At 42.7% G+C, this 19,753-nt stretch overlaps 1 protein-coding gene across 5 annotated transcripts in view; it reads right to left on the minus strand.

Annotated features, from left to right (window-relative positions):
* Positions 1-2,705: 2,705 nt before the first annotated feature.
* LOC136625232 (uncharacterized) overlaps positions 2,706-19,753 on the minus strand; it is a 71,618-nt gene continuing 54,570 nt past the window's right edge. For 2 of the 5 annotated variants that reach the window (XM_066599273.1, XM_066599276.1), the window contains 4 exons: positions 16,104-16,436; positions 15,337-15,600; positions 12,294-12,373; positions 2,706-8,300 (listed from right to left, as the gene is read on the minus strand). In XM_066599273.1, coding sequence (XP_066455370.1) covers positions 8,277-8,300; positions 12,294-12,373; positions 15,337-15,600; positions 16,104-16,436 — 701 coding nt within the window. In that variant the 3' untranslated portion in view covers positions 2,706-8,276. Of the gene's footprint in view, positions 8,301-12,293; positions 12,374-15,336; positions 15,601-15,730; positions 15,823-16,103; positions 16,437-19,753 lie in introns of those variants that run through there. The other 3 variants (XM_066599272.1, XM_066599271.1, XM_066599274.1) reach the window with 2 other exon arrangements.

Consider the following 19,753-nt stretch of genomic DNA (forward strand, 5'->3'; position numbering starts at 1 on the left):
TTTTGATAATCTCTCTGGGTATTGCATTCCGCCCATTCTGTTTATTACTTTAGTTGCTTGCCTTTGTATCCGCTCAAACTCTGATATGTTCTTCTTGAGTACCGGTGTCCAAAACTGCCCACAATGTTCTTGTCGTATGCCCTTAGACTTCTTTTAGCGCATCTCATGATCCTATTTGCCTTGGCAGCAGCTGCCTGACACCGATTGCTCCAGTTGAGTTTAAAGTTAATTAACATTCCCAAGTCCTTTTTCAAGTCAGTTCTGCCCAGTGGTTTCCCATTTAGGCCTTAGTCAGACGGGCATTTTTAGCCGCGATTTGCGCATGCGTCCGGCGATTTTATAAAACCATTGCTTTGCAATGGTATCGGACACATGAGCGCTTTTTATGCGCTCGTCCGATAAATTATAGAACAGAAATCGCAGATCGCACCTATCTGCGATCTGCAATTCCTGTTCTCTTCTCTATATGCGCTCAATGGGGCCGGCGTCAGCAGCGCCGACCCGATTGAGAACATATAGAAGAGAGATCATTCTTCTCTGCCACAGCTGTAACAGCTGTGGCAGAGAAGAATGATGTTTGCCCATTGAATTCAATGGAGCCGGCAATACAGCCAGCTCCATTGAAAGCAATGGGCTGCCGGACAGCGCTGGATGAATTGTCGGGAAGGGCTTAAATATATAAGCCCTTCCCTGCAATTCATCCAGAAAAGTGTTAAAATAAAAAAAATATATGTACTCACCTGCTCCCGGCAGCTGGAAATCCCCGTGGCCGGCCTGCAGTGGGTGTGAAGGAGGTGTGACTCAGACTTGCCCCTGATTGGCTCAGCCTGAGCCAATCAGAGGCAAGTCTGACTCACACCTCCTTCACACCCACTGCAGGACGGCCGTGCGGATCTCTGGCTGCCGGGAGCAGGTGAGTACATATATTTTTTTTATTTTAACACTTTTCTGGATGAATTGCAGGGAAGGGCTTATATATTTAAGCCCTTCCCGACAATTCATCCTACACTCGCCCGCAGCGCATTGCTTTCAATGGAGCCGGCTGTATTGCCGGCTCCATTGAATGCAATGCGCTGCACAGCTCCAGCCCGTTTTTTAATGAAACGCGGCTAGGAACAGATTTTCGGGCGATTTTTCGGCGCCGGTCACGCGATTTGCGCATGCGCATCAGTCATGCGATGCGCAAATCGCGCGAAAAAACGCCCGTGTGACTAAGGCCTTAGTGTGTAATGGTGACATGTATTTCCCTTGCCCATGTGTATAACCTTACATCTATCAGTATTAAACTTCATTTGCCACTTTTATGCTCAATCCACCAATTTATTTGCAACCACATTCCATTAGTTGTGTTTATTACTTTACATAGTTTTGTGTAATCTTCAAATCTTACTGTGCAATTGTTCTACCAGGTCATTAATAAATATATTAAAAAGAATGGGGCCCAATATTGCCACGGTGGTACCCCACTAGTAACGATGACCCAATCAGGGTATGCACCATTAATAACCACCCTCTGCTTTCTGTCTTTGAGACAGTTAATTATACACACATTCTCGCCCAGACCAAGCATTATTATTGTATAGACCAACCTTTTGTGTGGTACAGTATCAAAGTTTTGGAAAAGTCAACATACACAGGGAGTGGACAAAAATATGGAAATTCCATATAAAATGCATGGGATTTTAATCATTAGCACTAAGCTGCCCTCTTGACCCCTGCTTGACTGAAGGCTTTCCTGACAAGTTTGCATTTACCTCACCTCTTGCCCTGCTCTGGGTGGTTTTGGGAGCCAGTTGGTAACAGCAGCTGAGTGGCTCAAACCCCTGACCAATGGAAACTTGTTGCTTGGGGAGATGTTCATTTCTGTCATATTATCTCCACTTAAAAATGGTCTCTATATGTCTTATTAATTTATGATTTATAATCCCATGCAATGTAAGGCATGCTTTTTTTTTTTACGGTGTTTCTGTATTTTTGTCCACCCACTGTACAAGATCCAGTGACTCTTCCTGGTCCAGTCTAGAACTTACCTCCTTATAGAAACTGATTAGATTGGTTTGACAGGAGTGACCCCTCATAATCCCATGCTGATTTGGAGTTATACAGATATTTTCCTTGAGGAAAACTAGGATGGCATCTCTTAGAACCCTTCAAACATTTTACCCACAATAGAAGTAAGACTTACCGGCCTATAGTTTCCGGGATCACTTTTCAACCCCTTTTTCCATATTGGCACAATATTGAATATGTGCTAATCCAGTGGAATAGACACCCTCCCTATTGAGTCCTTAAATATAAAAAAACTATTTGCCTATCACATTACTTAATTCCCTTAGAACCCAGGGGCGTATGCCATTAGTGTTACATACAGGCGAGGAGGAGAGAAGAGAAAGGACAATACCTATCGATCCCACCTCCTGTTCTTGATCACTCTAGCAGTATTGCAAACTTGAAGTAGTTAGAATACAGGCTGATTTGTACCCAGCTTTCCTGACCTTTTGCACGCATGCAAAGAGAAAGCTGAAATCATCCACTTGATCCTTTCTAACGCACTCCAGAGCTCTATAATACTCATACAAATAAACACTGCCACCACCAATTTCTTTTTGGTAAACTGGAACCAGAATTATGAATTTTGAATACAGTCTTCGGAGTATATGGTTTGTTTTTAAAACTGACAAGGCTTGACTGATAAAGTATAGATTTTTTCTAGAAAAGGTCTAGCAGTGCCAAAATATATAATATGTACAAAGATATACAAAAAAAGTTGTTACATGGGAGAATAAGGAATACAGTATGAATATACACTCAGCAGTTTTTAAAAAATAAACAGGAATACAACAACAGAAAGTTACCAGATTTTGGGATACATGGCCCAAAGGTTCTTGGTGGCAGAGTTCCTAGAAATGAAGGGGCGGCCCATATACCATAGTATAGCTTCGTGGATCGACAATTTGGACCTGTGGGGTCCTTTAGAACACTCCTTCTCCCCTCCCCCTCTGGGGTCACACAGAGAAGGGAGGGTAGGATTTTTAGGAATTCTGAAAAATCATAATTGCCTAGTTTCAGTCATATCTCCACATGAGGATATCTGATCGGGAACATAGGCCTGGCATATTTTTAGTTATGATTTTACCTACATATTGAGTCTATACATAGCTCAGCTCAAATCCACATTTTTCCAGATATGCGGTTCTGGGTGTTTGGGGCCTTAAACCCTAATGCGTCTAGATGCGTTTCGTTTGGCTGGCTAGCCTGATTCTGAAAATATAATTCATATTGGGATAAGACCTTCACACGCCCAAATATCCTTTATTAAAAGATTCCCTTCTGATGTGAGTCTGGTACCAGGATGTCTGCGTGAACCATCCAGGATGTCAATTTCACATTACAGAGGTCACTTTATCATCTCCTTGTCATTAGCCAGTTTATGGCCAATGCTTTTATGCACATCAAAGGCTTGTCATATACGATGGAGGAAAGGAGACTAGAACATTGTAATATATCATTTAGCTTTTCCTAGATGCTGAAAAGAATGTATCCCTTCCACCCACAAGTTACACAGCAGTGTTGCAAAACCATGTGGGCTGAAGGTAGTCGCACCATACTGAATAAGCTAATATTAAATGAATGCTGAGAAACACACTAAGATGTCTGACAGCCTGAAGTCTCTACACCACAATCAGTACCCATCAATTTGTCTGTTTTAATCTTTTTAAGGTGGCTCAGCACATTTACCTGGATTTAACTGGTGACAATTAGTGGAGAGTTTACTTTATCCGTTTGCATTTCATCTAACATTTCCTTTTGCTCTGTGAATAAACTGAAGAAAAAACGATTTATAAGATTTGTTTTCTCCTCATCACCTTGATGAACCACATTGTTTTTTTCCTATTCCTAACTCTATTATTCCTGTAAGGTATAAATATCTCACAGTAAGTAATTAAGATATTTTTTTTGAAACCATATCTCTTTTTTTATTGAAAGTAAACATACAAAAATGGATCAGTGAACACCTGATCCAGGGAACAACGAAGCTGTTGGACCCGTAGGTTCTTATCAGAGCAGTTGAAGAAATCGTTATGATTCCATACATATCCATAGCTATGCAGTGGGATTTTCTATATAACAGTGTGCTTCGCCACTTATTACTAAATACATAATAATTTCCAAAACTTTAGAAGAAAACAGTGAAGAAAAGGGGTATTTGGTTAGTGTGAGTACTTATACAAATAAAGTCATGAGTGAAACAAGTTAAAAATTACACTTATACATAAGTTGCCTAGCATTTATTAGTTTTGTTTCTTTATATGTTTTAAGAATGGCAACCACAATTTCAAAAAATTAGCTCTTGTATCTGACTCCGAGGCAGTAAATTCCTCACAATGGAAGATCTGTGACACCCTATCTCTCCATTGGGGTAATATGGGAAATTCTCTCTCCCTCCAGTACAGTGCGATCCAAATGTTTGCCTTTGGCTGAATGCGCAATGAACAATAGGTCTTTGGAATCTACAGGAATCTTGTTTACTAATGCACATTTGCAGATACGAGAGGAAGCTAATTTTTCTCTAAGGCCTCATGTGCATGGCAAAAATGGAATTTTAAAAACCGCACAGATCTCCCATAGGGTATCATTGGGCACCCTTAGATAATAAATACCTGCAGATGTCATTTTCTCCCAGCATGCGGATCGCACACGCGGGAAAACAACCACAGTGTGCTCCATTTTTGTGCAGTTTTCCCACACGGACGGCTTCCGCGGCTTCCATTGATGCCAATGGAAGCCATCCAGATCTGTGGTACAGACACAGCTGTCACTGCATCCATGCCGCTCAAAAGCAGGAGTTAAAAAAAAAAGCCGTCACGGCGCATGCTGTCAGCGTCCCGAGCGTATCCGCCGTGCAGAAGAAGGAAGAGCCGGTCTGCACAGAGGAGAGGCCCGCAGCATCCAGACAGGTGAGTATAATGTATTTTCTGGTCTCATGTCTGCGGGCCAGGTGGAATCTGCTGCATGATTCTGCACAGGGAAACTGTGCGGGCCCATGGAATGAGGCCTAACCTTGAGACGATTTGGAGGTACAGTGAAATCTCTAGAGGGCCATAAGTAATTTTAAGTGGGTAGCTAATAGCAGGCATTCGGTGGGGGTTGATTTCTTTGTGAGAGACAGAGTCTGGCTATCTACCAGGAATATTAAATTTAAACAACAGTCCTTGAAACTAGGCCCATGATTTATAGGACTATACGAAATCATTGAGAAGATCAATGCAGTTTCTTTTAGGTTGGAGCTTCTGGACTCCTTGAGGATAACTAATGTGTTTTTGCAAGTCTCTACTTAAACAATATATTGATCTTGAGGTTGGTTTGTCCCTCCTGCCCTGGGCAAAGTGGATGGAGATCTTCAATTTGAGATCAATCACATTATAGACTGCTGCCATATGATGAACACATTACAGTATTTGGTTCATTGGCTTGGATATGATCCGGAGGAAAGGACGTGGGTCCCGATCGCGGATGTCAATGTGCACTGTCTCAAAAAAGCTATCATACACATAACTCAGGTAGACCGGGGCTTAAGGGTCCAGAGGCTCCTTTTTGTAGGGGAAGTACTGTTGTGTCAGTTTGAGCTTGACTGTGCATTCGGTCTTCTTGGACTCTGATGGGTGTGTCAGCTATTGGTGTACACTTGGGGGCAATTAGTGAGGGTTTTTAATTCCCTCCTGGCCTGGGTTCTGTGCTGCTCAATTTCAGTGCAGTTTACTTCTGCTGTGGAGTGAGGACATCTCTGAATCTGGTTTCCATGGTTCTTTTAGTGGTTCTTCAGATAAGTACTGAGATCAATTACTGGGATTTATTCTTTGAGGTTTTGGTTTACCCTTATGGTGGTTTTTCCTTTGGCATGTATCAGGGTTAGTGAGTGGCACAGGCACAAGGGTGGATGTGTCCTTACTATGGTGGGTCATCCACAAGTAGGCAGGGGGTGTCCACTTCTAGTTCCCCTTAGAAAAGGTTTTCCTCCTTTGTTTATTTTTCCTTGTATGGCAGGGGCTTCCTGGTAGTGTGAACATTGACAGAGTTTAAATTTTGGTTTTCAGTTATTGCACGCACAAAGCGGACGTGAACCTTCAGTGACCAAAGATAATATCTCCTTTGATTGGTGACATTCAATTTACCCTTATCTGCACACAGGGACATAAAAAGTGTAAAAAAAGATTAATAGTGTAAAACAAAGAAAATGTAAAAAAAAACCTTTTTTGTTCTTTTTCCCCTTTTAGTATTAAATAAAATTAAAATCCCACATATTTGGTATCCTCATATCAGTAACAACTTGAACAACAAACTGAACGCACTTTTTTATCCTTCATGGCAAAAAGCGTTAAAATAAGCATTTTGACTCAGTTTTTAGGTTGTTTTTTTTTCATTTTGCCTCCCAAACAATGCAATAAAAGTGATATAAAAACCGCATGTACTTCAAAATGATACCCATAAAAACTAGAACTTGTCACGCAAAAAACAAGCCCTCACAGAGTTCCGTCCATGGTAAAATAAATAAAACGTTTTAGGACTTTGAATGCAGATATTTAGAAAAAATATAATTTAAAAAAAAGGGATTTTATTGTGGAAAAGTGGAAAAATCTAAATAAAAATTATTTGGTATTTTTATAATTGTACAGACACGAAGAAAAAAATGTATTGTATCATTTTTGCTGCATCTTAACACTGTAAAAAAAACAATGGCAGAACTGATGTGTTTTCTCTCCCTGCTGTAGTCGCCCAGTACATGCTTTCCTGTATGTCTTATGTAGATGCTCTGTGCAAGACTGTCTTTTCATTCTGTTATGTGTATTGCACAGCTGCAGGAAGTGAGAGGTTAAGTGTTTGCAAAGCCTGAAGACAGTCTGTAAATGTATTAATTTATGTCCTGTCACGTAGCATAAGAGAAGTTATAAAAGTGAGTGTTTGAAAACAGGAAGAGAGTCCATGTCTTCTGGAGTCGTAGTCGAGAGGTCTAGCTACATGACAGTATCTTTAGCCCTCTTGTAGGGAAGCATGGAAGAGGAGGAGAGTTTTTCCCAGCTTGGATGCGCATGTGAGAAGAAAGGAGTGAGCCCCACCTAAGCAGCGTGAGAGTAACCATGAGTGAGTGCTTGTCAAGGCTCAGTGCAGAGGTACTGTCTATGTGGTAATTTCCTACGCAGCCATCCCGAACTAGTGGATCACTGCATAGAGGCACACCCATTTTGTCTTTCACACCCGGGTGTTCTGAAGTCTGGATCAGCGGGTGGAGGTTCTACTGTTCAAGTCTGTTAATTTCCTGCACTGTCATTGCTCTAAATTGTGCCTTATACTGTTGAAGATTGCCAAATAAAGTTTATTCCAGGCCCTGACCATCTCCAGGGACCTGAGGTACTTCATATCTGTCTGAGGCTCATTTTATTCTCTGCCAGAGTTCATTCTGATGTGTACCGGAATGGTGGCATCACCCATGACAAACTCTTTCCCTGTTCTACCATCTATTGGGCATCCCTATCCGAGGGGTATCCGAGAAAAGGCCCAGCACTGCCCTTGCCCTGGCTGCGTGTGTCCCTCCGGGAGGCAGCGTGGTAAGTGCCGCCATGACTAGCCAGCATCTTGCCCTCCCAGCTCCTCAGCGTATGCCATGTGTCCAGGGTCACCATATGGGACGCTGCACTGCTATCATAAAAAAAATCACAAAGTTTTATAATATAGTCTATGTACCCAAAAATGGCACCAATAAAAACTACAGTTTGCCACATGAAAAACAAGCCACCATACAACTGTGTCGATGGAAAAGTGAAAAAGTTAATGCTTTTGAAAAGTGGAGATGAAAATCCCCCAAAAATCGTTCTGTCCTTATGCCCAAAATATGGCAATGTCCCTAAGGGGTTAAAATTGAACCTGATAACCCTGTACAGATATAAGGTTCTTCTCCCTGCAGGCACATTACCTGCATACATGGAAGGACAGCTCCTCAGTGACCAGAAGATACAGAACATTATTTCAGAGAGTACATGTATTGAGAAAACTGTAGAGCAGAACTCAGAAATACTGCAGTAATCTTGAACTTCCCTATTTCCATAAATCACAGACAATCATGTTTTGTGGCTGCAGCTCTTATTAAAGACATATTTACACCATTAAAAGACCAAGCTTTCTTAGTAAACACAACTAGGCTGGAGGATCCACTGCAGTTGGATTTTCTGCCTTCAAGTCCTCTTCAATTATCGCACTACTTTTACTCGGCAGCTTTGACTTCACTTCTTCACACAAATGTAAAACTGAAACAGAATTAACATGAAGTTACTTTGAGGCGTTGTATCCAAGGGCAGACCCCCACCAATGAGCTACTTTTAAAGCTGGAAGACCCCTTTAAATAGTGTGGCAAGTGGGGGTGGCTGTTGACAAAGGCTACTGCAGCTGAAACGCGTTCAGCGTAAACCTGTGAGCTGTATGCTTTTTAATTAATAAACAATTCATTTTTAATTGTAGAAGCTCCCCTCTACATTTGCTTTTCTCCTACGGAATTTGTCCGCTTGCCGTCGGCTATCCGAGGACAGAGCTTCCGCTGGATCTTATTTCTCCCTGTTATGTCGGAGGCACTGCTGGTGAGGTGACCCCACACACTTCTGGCTTTTTTTTTTGCGTATTCAAGTAGGGGTCACTAGCCGTAAATCACCGACCTCTGTCAGGAAATGGACACCACACATGCGGAAAACGCTCAGGAGACTTGCAGCTCTTTTAAATCTGGTGCCTGCCAGCATTTATTTTCAGATCACAGCATAGCAAACATGCACAGCATATCACAGTCCATATTGCACCCCATCTGGGTGTGCATCCACGGTTGTCATCCCTGTCGGACTCAAGGCCTTCACTCTAGGGTATAAGTTTAGGGTTGTCCTCACTGTCAAACTTGAGGGCTTTGCTGGTCCACCTTGGACCTCCAGCCTGCAGCACCTCAACTCTGCTGCACTGTCACTTCCCCCATCTTTCTCTTCTCTTCTGAGTGTGTCAGGAACTAAGACTTTTATGTAGCTTCCTGCCACACCCATAGGCAGTACTACAGTACCAGAAGTCCTGTCTGCAGCCCTCTACAGGCCCTTCTTTGTACTGCATTCCCACAATAGGGATGCAATTCATTAGATTGAGTTTTTTCCAATGCATCAAGCAGTGCTTGTTAGACAGAACTTTGCCTCATATATGGATGCATATGTTAAAGAGGTTGTCTAGTTACAGGGGACCACATCCCCTGTGTGAAAATAATAAAAAGAGATATAATAACCCCTCCTCGGCTGCTGGGATCCAGGGCGGCAGCCTGCTGCTGTCCTGGGGACTCCTGTGACAGATGAGGTCACAGAAAATCAGGTGACCACTGCTGAGCATCATAATACCAGGAGTTCAAGAATGTGATGCTGCAGCCTCTCATTGCCAGCAGCGGCCATGTGATTTCCTGTGATCTATCACAAGAAACCCCGGGGCCGCAATGCCGAATCTGGCAGCCATGGAGGGGTTATAGAGTCCAAATGAAAAGGGATTGTCCAGTAACCAGACAATCCCTTTAAATAGGTTTTCTGGGCTGATACTATTGATAACCTATCCACAGGATAGGTCATCAATAGTTGATCATTGGGGATCTACCACTGAGGATCCCCAGTGATCAGTTGATCCTCCAGTCCGCTGTCAGTGCAGTAGGGCTGGAAGTTGTCACCAGGGTCAGAACAGGAACTCTGAGAGATGGCTTTACTCCAACTGAAATCAATGAGAGCATAGCAGTTCGCTGGATAACATAGCAGCACAACACTGTTACATAGCAGCTCACATGCTATGTGAATATACAGAGATTTCTCTGGCATTTCCAGCTTTTGTCACTACTGTGATTAAGTTATATATAGCAATTCATTGGATGCTTATATTTTGGCTGTTTTCTGTGGCGCCTCTGTTGATTGACACCCTGTGCATCCCAATATTGGTTGCCTGCAGTCGGGTCGTTTCCCTGAACACTGCATGCTGTGTTGATATATTAGTGGCTAAAGATTACTGCCCTTACAGCCTGCCTAGCTAATATACACTTAGTTATTTTATGGACCTAGTCAAGATCTTGTTCAGCCACCTATTCCTTTATTTGAAAGTGTTTTTGTCTTTCTTTGAGTGCCTAAATGTTAATAAACTATACATGTTCATTGTTCTGTGTTTGGGAGGGTATAACCATTAGGCTATTTCTTGCCTTTTGCAATTTCCTTGGTAAATATCTTCAGGATAGGCCATCAATATCAAATTGGTGGGTGTCCAATACCATGGCCGATCATCTGTTTGAAGAGCCCGCGGTATTCAGGTGAGAGCGGCGGCCTCATTTCTGACCTGTGACATCACATTCATTAACCACATGGCTTCTGTACTGACTGCAGTCTCATTTAAGTGAGTAGAATTTAGCAGCAATACCAGGGACCACCACTACAAATTATATGGCACTGTGTCTGGTGTACAAAGAAGAGGCTACAGTCCTTGTCTAAGTGCTGCAGCCCCTTCAAAAAGCTGATTACGGGGTTTCACTTTCCTAAGGAAAAGTCATCAATATAATTCTGGAAAAGCCCGGTAAAGAGTTTGTTCATGTGCGGAAAAGATTGTCTACAGAATGCATGTTAAATCACTATGCCTGCAATTATGAGCACCGGCCACTAAACAGGGGTTGGAGCAGCGCTTAGACTCTGACCTGGTGTATCCTGGCAGATGCTGCCTGGAAAACCTTTTAGGTCTTTCACATACAGAGTAGGGGCAGAATTGAAATCAATGAGAGCTGCACCTGAAAAACCAACTCTGGCCACTACACAGGGGACCGCGCCATTTGCTTCCACTCTGTACCGTGTGCTGTGGTGCTGACAACAGGTGCCAGAACAGCTGACTAATGGGGATACCAAGTGGTGGACTCCAGCAGATCAACTGTTGATCGCCTATTCTGAGGACAGGACATCAGTAGTATTTGTCCAACAATCCTCCGGTTTTGGGACAGAATTTTGTCCTTGTCCTGAGACACGAGGGTGAAGGTATATATTACCTGTAGATAATCTTCTTGGCCGTTAATCTGTTCTGCTGCTTCAGGATGCGGTTTTCTGGCGGCCAAGATGACCACTTCCAGTTTTGAACTACACTATGCCTTCTTTGTGACTGGCCAGCACTGGGCAATCACAGAGCACGAATAGTGTATTAGTAGTCCTAATACTACCAATGCACTATGTGTGATTAGGTAGTCTAAGGATTGTGGCAGATATCTTGACCACCCAAAACGGCACCCAGAACTGGGGGAACATAGAGCCTGCAGAGAAGATCATCTACAAGCAATATTCCCCCTCCAACATCCGGTCCCAGAACAGAATTCTTTCCCAAAACCAAACGTTCACTTTAAACGCTCGTATAAAAAAATATAAAAGTGTTATAGTAGTGATAGCTTTATTGACCAATCAGAAAAATATTTACAAGCTTTCAGAGCTCAGAGGCCTAAAGTGCCCCACTATGTTTGCTATACATCCTCTGAAAAGATAACTGTTACTGCTGTCATTTATTTCTTCATAGAAGTTACCAGGGTGTCGTCACTCAATGAGGTCTGCAGTCAGGGGAGGGAGGATCACTGGGGGATCCATCAATTCCCTGGTGGGCTACTGTCTCCAAAGATTTTCAATTGGATTGAGGTCAGGACTCATTGCTATCATTTTAAAACAGTCCATTTTTTCCATCTTAACCATTCTTGTGTATTTTTGAACGTGTGCTTTAGATCATAATCCTGCTGTAGCGCTCATTTTGTTAGACTCAAACCTGGCTCTACTGGTGGATCTCCTATTGATACGCAGTCTGCAGTTTACAAGATACAGTGATAAGTAGAAGCAGCAAAAGGCAAATGGTGCAGAATTTTTAATCAAGCCCTATTGCAAAATTGATTGTCAGCACAGAATACATGCATTTAAATGGAAAAAAAAACAAAACAGGAACATCAACTTAACATATCAAGAACGCCTAGTCTTATGCAAATGTAAATAAGCCACACCAACTTTACATATAGTTTCATGAGACAAACTGCCAATAAGTGGGATAGATGGGAGATACGGTGCAGGTGTGATCTTATGGGCAGAGGTTTATAATTAGGTGTCGGCAGTGTAGAAAAGGTACTGATGGAAAAGAGGAGAGAACCGAGGACTGAACCCTGAGTAACCCCAACAGCCAGGAACATATCTGTAGAGGAAAGACCAAGAGGGATGCAGGAAAAGAGGAAAATTATTACTTACCAGAGACAGGAGCAAAATGATCTTAATAGCAATAACAGGAACCATGGCCTTAACGAAGATCTCATGAGGAGATCCAGGGACTGTAAGAAGATAAACACAATGTGTACATCACATCCTTGATGCAAGAAAGCTCTACCATGCCATAAATATCTTTTGTCTGATTTCACATCTGTTTTTGTCTTATAGTATAATTTCCGCTATAGAAGTCAAATAGCAAAAATACTAGGAACACCAGATCCAGCACATGCTAGACTCGAAAGGTGCCAGACTGACCCCAATGACAATCATGAGATCCATTTGGCCTCCAGTTCTTTCAGACGACATAGTGTAGCATGCTGCGCTGTTTAAACTGTGATTTGGTGCCGCATCTGCACCAGCATATAGAGTATATAAATGGATGAAGCCTGTATAATACCTCAGTAATACCCTCTTATCTGTGATCTCCAGTATATGGGCTATAGAAGGTGTGAGGTCAGTATAATACCTAGTAATACCCTTTTACCTGTAATCTCCAGTACATGGGGTATAGAAGGTGTGAGGTCAGTATAATACCCAGTAATACCATCTTACCTGTAATCTCCACTACATGGGGTATAGAAGGTGTGAGGTCAGTAGAATACCCAGTAATACCCTCTTACCTGTAATCTCCAACACATGGGGTACAGAAGGTGTGATGTTTCTGTAATACCCAGTAATACCCCTTTACCTGCAACAATACCCAGTAATACCCCTTTACCTGCAACAATACCCAGTAATACCCCTTTACCTGCAACCTCCACTACATGGTGCATAGAAAGTGAGAGTTATCCATATTACGCAGTAATACCCATTTACCTGTCATCTTCAGGACATGGGGTATAGAAGGTGTGAGGTCTCTATAATACCCAGTAATATCATTTTACCTACAATCTCCACTACAAGGAATTGTAGAAGGGCAGTACACAGGATGGCCTGCAGAGGGCATGAAATCAGGCATTTTGTGTGATAAATTAGCTGGGACAGCTGTAGGGATGTGGTTGGAGAAGATAAAATCTCAAGACACACTCCTGCAAGGAAGGAGGAGGCTGTAGAGGTAGGTACAAGAGCTGCATGATGTAGGATGTGTTTTCTTTTCAGGTTGATACTGTAGAACTGGTGCACTGGCATCTAGGAAAGACGTGTCTAGAGAGTGCACTGATAAAAGTGTAATTGAAATGTTATGTGATATGTTTTCTCTGCAGGATGGTGCAGTGAAAGCTGCACAGGGTGCATTAGCATCGAATGGAAACATGTCTAAAAAAAGGTATTGATAAAAATGTGTTACGGAAAAATATTTCTATTGACATAGAAGCCTCATGTGAGAAGGATTTTGAAATGTTTTGTTCTGTGTATCAAATGTCTAGAATTTGTAAACGTATTCTCCATCTGCACAGCTGAATGCAGTGTGAACAGGCTGTTACAGGGAGTTCAGCCCCTGCCCATGTGGGAATTAGCTCAAATGTGCTTCCAGTGGTAGAGGCCATATGTAGAATTGACAGTGAAGGCAAACTAGAGAGAGGAGTTGCCAGTGTAGTTTCCTGTGAAACTGAGGTAGTTGCTTGTAGCAACCCACTGTCCCCTGGGATTACAGATAGTAAAAGTGCAAAGAAAGAGACAAAGAGACTGTTTTTATGATGACAGTAGTTATAGTCTGTGTGGACCCTGAGGTCCAAGATGAGAAAGAAAGGAACAGTTGCTCAGAGTTGAAGAGAAACTTATACAAATGCGAGCTTGCGTAGTGGTTCTTCTGAAGGCCAAGGTGTGTGCAGAAAGGGCATGTCAAGCTGCAAATAAGAGATATGACACACAGTTGAAAATGGATGTTGCCAGCTTGTGTCTAATTGTAGATGAGGCCAAGAGACAAAGGCTAATGCTAGAAGAGGAAACAGGAAGACTCCAGAGTGAAAGGAAAGATGCTCTCAGAGAAGCCACTCAGTTGAAAACAGAAATGATAAGTTTCACTTTTTATAAATAAGTCCTTCTTGTTGTGGCAAATATGAAAGGCAAAAGGGAAGGAGGTGGGTAACGAAGTCAGAGAGGAAGTCAATATTAAGAGGTCTTGCACTAATAGCAGAGAAGCAGACAATGTGGAGCTAGATTAAACCATGCTGTGAAGCAAATTAATCACTCTGGTGCAGTGGCAGAGCAAGGCTTTTGTAGGAAGTCTAATCAAGAGCTGATGGCTATTGATTAGAACTGTCCAAAAAGCTGATGGATTAATAAGAAGGGCTACTGCTTGGAGTACAGGAGGTACAGGAACACAGGGAACTAACCTGTAGACAGGAGCCAGACAACAGACAGTTAAACTGAGGGGGCTTACTAGACAAGGAATACTGAAATATAACCGGCACTTCCAACCAGGAAGAGCTGGATTACATAGGGAAAGGGAAGAAGCTGATTGGTTGTGAGAGATGTCAATCACCAGCCACAATTTCAGCTAACAACTGCAGGACTAATTAACCTTAAAGGGGTTTTCCCTGAAAATATTATTGTTGACCCATCAGGATAGGTCATCAATAGTTGATCGACCGGTGTCCACTGCTCGGAACCCCAACCGATCATGCTGTTAGCGCCACAAGAACACAGGGGCCTGAGCGGTGGCCTCTGTGCCGACCTCCGTGTACTGGCAGGCACTTGTAACTGCAGGCATGGCTCTCATTAAAATCAATGGGAGCCGTGCCTGTAGTCACAAGTGCCAGACACTACATGGGAGGTTGGTGTGGAGGCTTCTGCTCTAACCTCTGTGTATTTGGAGGGGAAGTCTCCGTGCGACATCCCATGCAGTGGCCGGCACTTGTAACTGCAGGTACGGCTGAGGATAGGCAGATGAACTATTGGTGACCTATCATGATGATAGGTCATTAATAGTTTTTCAATGGAAAACCCCTTTAACTAGTCAGAACAGGAGATATTAACCCCAGCTAGGCAGGATAGAACCAACTGTAGTGAAGATGTGCTGGCAGTGACATGACAAATACTCTCTTACCTGTAAGATCAGTATAATACCCCAGTAATACCATCTTACCTGTAATCTCCAGCAGGTATTCCCGGGTCTCCTCACTGACTGGGTTGGTGATCCGGACACGGAGTCTCCTACCGGCATCTTCTCTCTGGGCACTCGGGATAATCAGCATCGTATTGTTATCTATCAGCCGGTATCTGTGGGGAAGAGACCCCCCGTCCACCTCCCAGGTCACAGCCGCCTCCTCTCCAGAGAACTGGACACTCACAGCAATGTCCTGACCGAGCTTGCTGGAGTTACTGGATATATTGGAGATGAGAACTGGATCTGGAAGTATCAGGAGAAGGTCGGTGACCATCAGTAATGTGACATCAGACAAGTTGTTAAGACAGCACCTCTGCCAATGGTTGGAGGGAAATTGAAGATTGAGTGGTTTCAAGAGGTGACTCACCTCTTGAAACCAAGAGGGGTTAGCTGCTACACCGCCGGTCCAAGTTGCCAGGGAGACGGTAGCTGTTGGTAGAGGCAGCGCTCTGTCCTAGGAACATCCTAGGAGGGCAATTACAAAGAAAAAATGATTAGAGAAAAAAGTCTTCTGCACTCAGGGTGCCATCCAACTCGTGCAGTAGTCCATTTTTTTTCTCAAATCATTTTTTCAAATGTGACATCAGCGTGAATGTGAGTGTAGGTGCTGTATAGAGTGCTAGCTCTGCTGTCATTATCAGACCCCAGTACCTGCCCCCCTATACTGACCATCAGTAATGTGCCATCAGCACGGACATGAATCTATATAGAGTGCTAGCTCTGCTGTCATTATCGTCAGCTCTTACCTAGTACAGTGACTTCTGTATAGTTCAGGGATATTTCTTGACTCCTGTAAAACGTAACATTATACAGACAGGAGTCGTTCTTCCTGGCATCTCTCAGGGTCCAGCATCCGCTGCGTATGTTCAGATGGAGTCTGGGCTTGTATTCATTCTCCATGATGTGGCGATGACACCAGAGAGTTATCAAATTCAGTGGTTGGTCTCCACATTCTTTGTACAGCTTCAGGATGCCATCGTTATGAGGACATTTCATGTAGCAGACAGTAATGTCTGATCCTCTCCGCACATAGACTCTTCCCAATGAGAGTGATGATAGGATCAAGATGGAGAATACACCTGTGTAGACACAAGAGTGGACAAGTTTCTGTCTCAGTCCTTGCTCTTAATTACATAATTGTCTATATTCTATAGTAGCACTACAAGAGAAAATGGCTGCATTAATAAATGACTTCTTTATGGGGTTGTAAAGGCCCATCTACACACAAAAGAAAAGTCTTTCAAACAATCGAAAGATTGAAAGTTTGAGAGATCTCTTTGCACAGCTGCAATGTTCTTGTCACGGGTGGCGGCAGAATACAATGTAATCTGCTGGATTCCTGCGGAGATAACAGCCTGCTGTCTACTGACAGATAAAGTAAACTGCTTTATCTTCAGCAGATGAATGATAAATTTTAAGTTCACCTTAACGCCTTAGTGACCAAGCCTGTTTGCGCCTTAATGGCCAGGCCAAATTTTGCAAATCTGACATGTGTCACTTTAACATGGAAAAACACCAGATAGGTTTTGCATATCCAAGCGATTCTGACATTGTTTTTTCGCCACATGTTGTACTTCATTTAGGCGGGAAAAAAAGGCCGATAGAATTTGTGTTTATTTATTAAAAGCGCCAAAATTGGGAAAATTTTGAAAAAATCGTCATTTTTTTCACATTTCCAACTGCAATATCTCAAATATGTGCAAACATAATATAGAAATTTTTGCTAAGATATATATTTCCATCCGTTTACTTTATTTTGGGCACGCATTGGAAAAACTTTCGTTTTTTTTAACCATTTAGGAGATGTACAAATTTAACATTACTTTTCAGCATTTTGAGGAACACTTTGTTTTCCTACACCAAGCCAAGATTGGAAAGGCTCGTAGGAGTTAAAATGATAGATACCCCCACAAGTGACCCCATTTTAAAAACTATACCCCTTATTGTATTCACTGAGGGGTGTCATGAGTGTTTTAACCCAACAGGTTTTTTTTCAGGAGTCAATGCAATTTAGAAGAGAAAAATTAAAATTTCATATTTTTGCAAATATGTCATTTTAAAGACAGGACTTTTTTCTATAGTACACATGAAAATGAGGATTTGCACCCAGAATGGATACCCCTGTTTGTCCCGTGCTCAGAAACATACCCATTGTGGCCCTAGTATTATGTCTGGATGCACAATGGGGCCCAAAATGAAAGGAGCAACCGGCTTTCGGAACAGAAATTTTGCTTGAAGGAGATTTAGGCCCTATTGCACACTTGTAGAGTCATTGAGTGACCAAAACGATGGAGAACGCCCACAAGTGACCCCATTTTGAAAAGTAGACCCCTTAACGGATTTATCTAGGGGTACGATGACTTTTTTGACTTCACAGTTTTTAAATGAATCTAAGTCAAGCAGAAGGAAAAAATTACGATTTTCATTTTTTTGGTAATTCTGTCATTTTAAAAGCAGTTTTTTTTGTAGAGCACATAAATGAATTAAGACTTGCAATTGCAACCCAAAATGGGTACCCCTGTTTGTCCTTTGCTCAGAAACATACCCATTGTGGCCCTAATCTTACGTCTGGATGCACAATGGGGCCCAAAATAAAAAGAGCAACCGGTGACTTTTGGAACAGAAATTTTGCTTGAAGGAGATTTAGGCCCTATTGCCCACTTGTAGAGCCATTCAGTGACCAAAACGATGGAGAACCCCCACAAGTAACCCCATTTTGAAAACTAGACCACTTAACGCATTTATCTAGGGGTACGATGTCTTTTTTGACTTCATGGTTTTTGAATGAATCTAAGCCAAGCAGAAGGAAAAAATAACGATTTTCATTTTTTTGGTAATTCTGTCATTGTAAAAGCGATTTTTTTTTTTTTTTTGTACAGCACATTTATGAATAAAGACTTGCACCCCAGAATGGATACCCCTGCTTGTCCTGTGCTCAGAAACATACCCATTGTGGCCCTATTATTACGTCTTTATGCACAATGGGGCCCAAAATGAAAGGAGCAACTGGTGGCTTTCGGAACAGAAATTTTGCTTGAAGGAGATTTAGTCCCCATTACCTACTTGTAGAGCCATTGAGTGACCAAAACGATGGAGAACCCCCACAAGTGACCCCATTTTGAAAAGTTGACCCCTTAACGAATTTATCTAGGGGTACGATGACTTTTTTGACTTCACAGTTTTTGAATGAATCTAAGCCAAGCAGAAGGAAAAAATTATGATTTTCATTTTTTTGGCAATTGTGTCAATTTAAAAACAGGTTTTTTTTGTACAGTGTACATAGGAATGAAGATGTTCACCCCAAAATGGATCCCCCCGTTTGTCCCGTGTTCAGAAACATACGCATTGTGGCCCTAATCTACTTACAGGACAAATGGCAAGGCCCATAATGGAGGGAATGCCCGCTGGATTTCAGGGTACAACTGAATAAATTCCAGGCCCCATTGCCCACTTATACGGAAAAAAAATTGACTTCCTAAAAATACTCCCCACCCCCACCCCCCCGCCATCCTCATTTTTTGGCATTCCCTAAATATTAGATAAAAGTAATAATATAAACTGCGTTTTATGTCCGAAGACAGGGGTAATTACGGAGGCTGGTTGGGATGGTCACATGGGGCAAGAAAACCGGGTATCCCCCCCCCCTCTCTCGCTTTTTTGGGGGTATTTCATGACCTCAGCGGCGGGGATGGGGTGTAAAAAGTGGCGCTGTGAGGCTTTGTAATCTTGCTGCGGTGCAGCGGTCTCACAGAGGAGGCGCTCAGCAAGCTGCTCCTGGAACTGCATGACGTGACCAGTAACCGCATACCGCGGCTTCCTGTGACATCTCCAGGCTCTTGGCTACCTTTGGTAGCCAGCAGCAGGGAGATTTAAAATTTCTTGGTTAATCTTTCGCTTTTGCGCATGCGTCCGCCATCATGCTGACGGGCGCATGCGTCGAAGCTGGGGTAAGGTCCACGGATCAACATCCCACCAGGGAACAAATCCGGGACCTTGGGTACGTAATTTCATTCCCCCTTACGGATACGATCCGTAACAGGAGATGAAACTTTAACTTTTTAAACTTTTTTTAACTTTTAACTTTTTTTTTTATTTTACTTTTTAACTTTATATGATCACCATTTTCCGATGGATAACGGTGATCATATGACTGGAAACCGCATACAGTGGCCCCCAATCATATCTCCCTGCACTCGGCTATCTGTGATAGCCGGGTGCAGGGAGATTTTGAATTTGCCGGGCTCGCCGGCCTTCTGCGCATGTGCGCCACATCGGCGCATGCATAGAAGCCAGCGGAGGGTCCTGACACCGCCGGGAGGGCATGGAGGATGGGGGGTGAGTATTTTCACCTTACCTCATGGGTCTAATCCATGAGGGGAGGTGAAGCTTTTCTTTT

Source organism: Eleutherodactylus coqui, chromosome 4, assembly GCF_035609145.1.
Source record: "Eleutherodactylus coqui strain aEleCoq1 chromosome 4, aEleCoq1.hap1, whole genome shotgun sequence".
NCBI classification, from domain to species: Eukaryota; Metazoa; Chordata; class Amphibia; order Anura; family Eleutherodactylidae; genus Eleutherodactylus; species Eleutherodactylus coqui.